General features: G+C 37.1%; 1 protein-coding gene and 1 non-coding gene across 2 annotated transcripts; both read right to left on the bottom strand.

Annotated features, from left to right (window-relative positions):
* Nucleotides 1-142: 142 nt before the first annotated feature.
* RPL30 (ribosomal protein L30) lies at nt 143-4,786 on the bottom strand. The gene is made up of 5 exons (XM_087706829.1): nt 4,653-4,786; nt 4,489-4,539; nt 2,653-2,798; nt 1,663-1,793; nt 143-240 (listed from the first exon to the last, which is right to left on the bottom strand). The coding sequence occupies exons 2-5, from the start codon at nt 4,507-4,509 to the stop codon at nt 191-193; spliced, it is 348 nt and encodes a 115-aa protein (XP_087562955.1). The 5' UTR covers nt 4,510-4,539; nt 4,653-4,786; the 3' UTR covers nt 143-190.
* Nucleotides 381-514, bottom strand: LOC148049149 (small nucleolar RNA SNORA72). The gene has a single exon (XR_015695746.1). It is a non-coding gene; the product is annotated as a small nucleolar RNA SNORA72 (small nucleolar RNA).
* Nucleotides 4,787-7,434: the final 2,648 nt, after the last annotated feature.

Here is a 7,434-nt window from a genome sequence, read left to right as displayed (position 1 = left end):
TACAGAACTCAATCAGGGGAGCCAACTATGGTTATATTATTTAATCCCATTGATCCAATTTTATTTAGACCTTAACTATTTTATTTCTCCATCAAACTTTGAACAACTTGTTGTGTCTTACTTATAAAAACTCATACCAACAACAGATGTAAAGCCAGTTTTATTACACAAAATGTAAAGTTTATTAAGTTTACTTCTCACTGGTTTGTTCTGGCATGCTTCTAATGATGTCAGAGTCACCTGTTGGGGAAAACATACTTCAGTATCAAAATTTCATAAACACCATTGTCATGTACAGTATACTGTATTACAAAAAAATTCTTGATAACCTTATCTGAATATATTCCCAATGATAAATCATATTACAAAGTTCAATCAGTTAATGTAACTTGCAGGTAAAAATCAGAACTAGGAAGACCAACTAGTCCTGAGGACACAGTGCAAAGTAGTAATATAGCGAATGTCTAGCCTGCCCTGATTATTGTACAAACCAGAACAGCGAGAATATTCGCATTTAATTTTGCATCAAGATAAATTGACTTCTCAAATCCTATACATATAGTTTCAATCCTTAGCCTCTGATAAATTACTTTCTAATGCACTTTAAGAACCCACACAGTAAAGAATGAATTGTATTAGTTACCAGATGCTTAATTCTAAAATTATTTGCACCACTAGACCTACATACAGGTCAGGTATCAATTTCAATGTCCTCCTAACAAACATATTTTCTTCTGATCAGGAGAAAGTTTATTCTAGTGAGAATATTTTTTAAATATTTATTACATTTTAAGATGTTGATATTAGTTTATTAAAGTTTAGGTTACAAACTATCATGTTCTCATCAAAGTCACGAGTTAAGATTAGCAGGGAAGAATCTAATGGCATTGCAATTATAGCAAGTGTTCAAGGGGCAACAGCCAGAAGGTGACCTTTCCCAATGAAAATGCCTTAGTTATGGACCTTTCTCTCTAGTGTAGTTTGACAGTTCTCACTTTTTAGAAAACAATTGAAGAGATGCCAGGTATAACTACTACTCTGAGGCCATATTATCTTTAAGACTGCCTATTAAGGTTTTGTACAGGCAGCCCTCCACATATGCCCATAATTGAGCCCAAAATTTGTTGCTAAGCAAGATAGTTAAGTGAGTTTTGCCCCACTTTACTCTTTCTTGCCACAGTTAAATTAACGACTACTGCTGTTAACAACATGGTTGTAAAGTGAATCTAGCAACCGACGTAAATATGAGTCAATTGCCTAGCATCTGAATTTTGATCACATGACCATGGGGATATTGCAATGATTTTAAATGTGAAAAGTGGTATAAGTCACTTTTTTCAGTGTGGCGGTAACTTTGAATGGTCACTAAATGAAGTTGAACACTACCTGTATTTACTGATTCACCCATCATTTACCTGACAGGTGTACTGACATTTTACAAAATAACCCACTATCACAACATCTTATTTTATAGTTCTTAAACCACATGTGAAATAAGATTATACGATTTTTGCTTTACAAACACTACTGATTTTGTATTAGTGCAGAGTTTTCAATTCAATAAAATTGATAAGAGAATCCTAGTAAATAGACAAAGATAAAGGCAAATCCAATTTTAACAGTTTCATCCAGACACTGAAATATTAAATACTACATACATACCTGGGTCAATAATAGCAAGTGTACATACTCTGTAGTACTTTCCACAAGCTGTTCCCAGTTCAATATTGTTGCCACTGTAGTGATGCACACCAGTTTTGGCCAACATAGCATAGTACTCAATTTCTGATTTTCTAAAGGTACAGAAATAAACATAGTGTACTTATTTGGCTTTGTTCCACATTAAGTCACATTTTACTTCTATGGAATCTCCTGTTAGGATATTAACAATTAATTTTTATTCATTTCATTTATTTATTAAAACATACAGCCACCAGTTTATCAAAAGGAAATCTGTACAGTGAACAAAATAAACACGCAATACAACTATTTAATTTAATCTCAATTTACACTGCATTAATTTTTATGGGACTAATGTATTATGAAGACTAGATTTTATTTTAACATGCAATACAGGTAGAAACTTAGATTTGAGGAGTAAACTGAGTTTCTCCCAATTATTAACCAGACACCACTGGTGCTGGCAATATTTGTAATATTTTTGCAAAACAGAACCTCATAAATGCTTATACATTATATATCCATAATTTCTATATGCAAGCAGAACATACTTTATAAATTCTAATACACGAGTATAATACATTTCCCAGGAGCATATCAACCTACAAAGGGATCATAGTTTTCTTCCATTATATATATTCAGAACTTTTATCTTCACATTACCCTATTACATATAGTAGTCTTCCTGCTTTTTTTTCAAAATCAAATTAATAACATACAAGATCACAAAACTACAGTGTTGGAATGTCTCATCCAACCTCCCTTCATTGTTGAAATCTAATTTCAGCAAAAAATTGATATCCAGTATCTAGTTGATTAATATATTTGAAAACCTATATAAAAAAGTAAAAAATATCTGTAAGTAGATTAGATTTTTTGCATTTGATGGTAAAACATTTTCATTAATACTATAAGAAAACAACTTTTATGTGATCCTTTAATAAAACTACTAATCAAAAAATGCACACTTACCTCAAAGCAGGACAGTTATTGGCTAGGATAACCAACTTGGCTTTGCCCTGTCGAATCATTTTCAGAGTTTGTTTATATCCAAGTACATATTTACCACTTTTCATAACCAGCTGAAGTCTAGAGTTTATGGACTCTAAAGACTTTTTCTGTTTTAAAAAAAAACAGTGAATGAAGAGAGCGTTTTCTGCATTCCTTAAATTTTTATGCTGCCCATCTCACTGCAACATTGAGCAGCTTACAATATAATAAAAAGTAAAAAAGATTACAAAAGGCAATTAAAATTAGGATAGTTAAATGGGAAAGCTAAAACCCAAGATGATGGGCAACCTGCAGTTTGGGATCTTCTCTATGCCATCAGCCACCCTCAACATAGCACACTCCATTGGGGCCCTAGGTCAGACAGCAGAGCCCAAGTTTTCAGGCTCTGGGAAGAGCCTGAAAACCTGGGCTCTGCTGTCTGACCTAGGCTTCACCTCCAGCAGAACATTCCAGAAGCCAGGAGTCATAGCAGAAAAGGCCCTTCTCCTGGACCCTGCCAATTGAAATTCTTAGGCAGAGGGCATCAAAAGTGGGCTCCTACTGAACCAAGCAGGGTGGGCTATTCCCATCTGGATGACATGGCTCTTCAGAGACCCTGGAGCCATTCTCATAAAGGGCTTTAAGTATAATGATCAACATCCTGAATTAGACCAGTGTACTATATGCAACTGACAACCAGTGTAATATATGAAACAGCAGTATCCCATGTGCTATTAAAGAGGCCTCCAGAAGTGTCCAGTGCCGCATTCTGTACCAGTTGTAGCATCTGAACCCTCTTCAAGAGTAGCCCCACGAAGAGCATGTTGCAATAATTCAACCTAGAGAGGATCAGAACATGAGTGACAGGCCACAGGGCTCATATTCCTGAAAAGGATGCAACTGGCACACAACACCAAATTGTGCAAAGACTCTCTTAGCTCTTCTATTATACATAATGTATCAAAATACCTTGTCTACTTTCTCCTAGATCCTGGCTCTGTATGTTGACATCACCACAAAATGTAACATTTTATTCAATATTAATAGTTAATAGAACTAGAATGCAACCAAAATATCTAAAAAGAACCCCATTTAAAACACAACTAATATTTGTTGAATTTTCTTTCTCAAAAGCTCAGTCAAAAGTTATTAGAATACAATTGTATCTTCCAGCCTTAAAAATTAAGTGGTTTGGGAGCAAAAGCTAATTATGTGTATAATTCTATTTGCCACTACACCCTTATTTTAGTTGACTATTGATTATACATATTTTAGGACATTTTAATGTATATTTTACCTTTACATTATGCAAAGACTTAAGCAATCCAAATTTATTTAAACAGCGGTGGCAAAAAACCCGGCAACAAACATTTCTCACAACTGCCACAAAGCTGCGATCTTCCATATAAATCCTGTCAGTATGTGCGCATACTCAGCACAGACGGTACCAGCACGCAAAACCTACGGCCATCACCCAAAGATCTACAAAGTGATTCTTACATGATTCTACATCTCATAGCATCTGTCTTTGCCACTCCATAAGACACCCGGCATGGGAGCAATAACTAGGGCAGAAAGCTCCGGAATGGACCGCGCCTTCTAGGAGGCTGAAGAAGGCCCAATCGCTATTGCCTAGGTGTTATCCGTGCCTCATCCGATGAGCACCCCTCCACCCCGTTTGATCAGAAATTTGCCGTCTCAGGTCAGAGGCCTCTCCAATCGTTGGAGCGCTGCTATCCCCCTCCACAAGCGCTTGTCTCTGGCCTCGGGATCCCCTTTTATCGCCAGGTCAGCCGGCTGGCTGGCACGCTCACTCACCGTCTTCTTGGCGGCCACCATCTTGCCGGCTCACGTCGGCCCTGCCGTTGCCTGCACAAAAGGAAGAGAGTCAACAATGCGGCCGAGCACAGCCGTTTCCCACCCGCCAAATGCACCTCACCCTCAAGGCGGCCCCCTCCTCCAAAAGCCCAAATCCCGCTCACCAGAGGAGCCCCTCCAAGATGGCCGGGCAACGAGGAAAGGAAGGAAGTCTCTCGCGGCAACGCGGAGGACCCACGCGGGTCAGCGACTCTCGCGAGAGCAAACAACTCACCCCTCCCCGTCCGAAAACCCTCGCGGCTTTCTCGCTTACATTGAGGATGCGCGCGCAACAATGGCGAGACTGCCGCGCTTCATAAAAATAGCGACTTTTCATAGGTTTATGCGGGGCGGGGGTTTTATCCTGGTTCGCAGTATAAAGGGCAAAGCAGTGTTTCTCAACCTTGGCAACTTTAAGAATGGACATTAAGAAGAATGAATAATCAGAGGATGTCAGTTTGGCTGTAGAGAACTGCTGCATAAAATTTTAGGGTTCATTAGCATTTTAGCATAGCATCTTTGCGTCCTTTTTAACTTTAGGAAACCATGCTTTTCCTTTGAGCAAAGCAATGTCCTTTAATGTACAAAAACTAGCCCTTTCAGGAACTGTTAAGCAATAGGGCTGTACTGTATTCTGAAGTCCTTCATTACAATTGCAAGCTTAAAGAAATAGATGGGAAAGGAGATGAAACATTTTAAGTGTGGCTGTCTTTTCTCAAGTCTTACAAAGGAAGGTCTTTATTGTACATCAATGTCTTTTATAGCTTGATTTGTTTCTTTGACACATTACCTACATTTCTCCTGCTTGAACAGGGGGCTTGGACTAGAAGATCTCCAAAGTACCTTCCAGCTCTATTCTATTATAAATCTAATGTGTTTCATTTGTTTCTATACCGTATAAAAAGACTTCACCTCCTTAATGCCTTTTGCTTTGCCTCAAGCACTTGTGGTTTGTATGGTAGGTGGTGGTGATGGAAAAGCTACTTTACAAAGATACTGGGTGTATTTCTAATTCTGAGACTAGGTACTTTTTAACTCCACATGAACTTGCATGCCTGAGTTTTATGGGTAACAATTGCAGGTAGAGAGTTTTGTCTTTGGAGGAAGGAAAGTCCAAATTGATAATGCTGTATTTGGAATCCTGAATATTTTCAAATGAAAATTAGCGCCATACTCTTACTTGGATTATTATCCCAACAAACTGGGTCAATTAACATGCAAAATGTAAATCTCTTTAAAATCTTTAATTTGCAAAATAGAGAGCATTTGGATTGAGGGACACGTGCATGGATTTATTTTAAAGAGTGAGTTTTAAAGCATTGCAATGGGAAAATTGTGACATTAACAAGTACTGTATAATTTCATTGGTAAACAGTTAAAAACACATCCAAAATGTGGATACCACCATATAAACTGAAAGGTAAACATACAAGATGGGCGTTGTGATTGCTAGGAAAAGATAATCCCAGTTTCTCTAACTTTCATTGATAAGGCACAGTTTTTAGGGGAAAGGAATTTCGGTAGCAAAGTCTCTAATTTAATTACCGGTATCTGCTATGTTCCCTATCTGCTTTGATCTCAGCAACTAGGGAAAGTCCATTCTAGATCCATACATTTCTGATGCCTTCTTCAAATTAAGCTTAAAATTACCATTCCACCAGGCTCTTACCTTGAGTAGAACTACACAAGTTTTTGTCTCAACAAGTGTTACCATGTTGGAGCTTTTGACCACGGAGGCTAAGTGGGACCAGCTTGGTAAAGAAACAATGGGTAAACAGCAGTTTTCCAGACTGGATTGAACAATGAAAAGATAGAAAAAGACAATGGCAAATCTGTGTCATGTTGTTCCAAAAACTGCATGTTTGTGATAGTGTAGAAACAAAATTATATTTTGGGGTGGGTGGGTGGAGGGAAGGATAATAGGGATGGACTAGAAAAAGTATTTGGCAAGTTTCATGAAAATCAAAGAATGGAAACATAATGGGGAAGGTAGATGAGCCACTTTGAAGAGATTATTGTACTAAATTGAAGAATAAAACAGTTCTCTATGAAATAGTGAGAGCTGAGTTAAAGAGATCCATCAAACTTTGGTCCTAGAACATATTATTTTTATAAAATAGGGATGAATAATAGATAACTTCGACATTTTGGAATGTAAAATTTGTATTGTCCAACTTATCAAAGAAGCACCTTTGAACATAAATGCTAACCACCATCCTATTTTGTAATCCATCCTGGATTAACAATGTGTCTTTCCCACCAGATTTTTTGCTGTTCACTTTGATTTAGGAAATAATCAGTGGATCATAGCTATAAATATTTATATGCAGAGGATTTCTAGACATAGCTTAGCTTTTTGAGATCAGCCAGGTGTTGGCTAACTGCTGCCCTCTAGTGGGCACTGATTTCTTAATATAGGAAGATAAATGTCTTACCAGTATGTCAGAGACCTGATTGATAACTCCCCTTATTTGATTGTAGTAACTGAATAATGAATAATAAAGTTTGATCAAGAGGAATAGAATAAATATACATGTCCAAAGATTGCCTTGTAATTTTAACTAAAGCTAATATAATGGATCTGTTCAAAATAAAGAAAACTGCTAAGTGAAAATGGCAAAATGCTAAAGGATGATTCATTTGGATTCCTGCACAAGGATGGTAGTTTGGACTCAGTCTAAATACCTTCCACTAAATGTATTAATGCATATCCTGTCCTGGTCCTTCTACAACAGGCTACCACATCTAATAGTGTGGCAGATATTCTATTATCATCAAAGTAACAGTAAGGTTTGATGATCAGTCTACTCAACTTTTATATATAAAAGGGGAAGAATCTTTTTTAAAAATTCAGGCAACAACATATCTTCATTCTATTAAGACAGTTGCATCTGCACTGAGAAGATG

The sequence above is a fragment of the Thamnophis sirtalis genome, unplaced genomic scaffold (genome assembly GCF_051295495.1).
Source record: "Thamnophis sirtalis isolate CommonGarterSnake01/CBP01778 unplaced genomic scaffold, rThaSir2_p1.2 scaffold_2, whole genome shotgun sequence".
In the NCBI taxonomy this organism is placed as follows: domain Eukaryota; kingdom Metazoa; phylum Chordata; class Lepidosauria; order Squamata; family Natricidae; genus Thamnophis; species Thamnophis sirtalis.
This window is presented reverse-complemented; position numbering and strand designations above follow the sequence as displayed.

Coding starts and splice junctions, on each gene's coding strand:
- RPL30 (XM_087706829.1), bottom strand. CDS start 4,509: ATGGTGGCCGCCAAGAAGACG. Junction 2,799..4,488: donor TGGTGGCCGCCAAGAAGACG/GTGAGTGAGCGT, acceptor TTTTTAAAACAG/AAAAAGTCTTTAGAGTCCAT. Junction 1,794..2,652: donor AATAACTGTCCTGCTTTGAG/GTAAGTGTGCAT, acceptor CTGTACCTTTAG/AAAATCAGAAATTGAGTACT.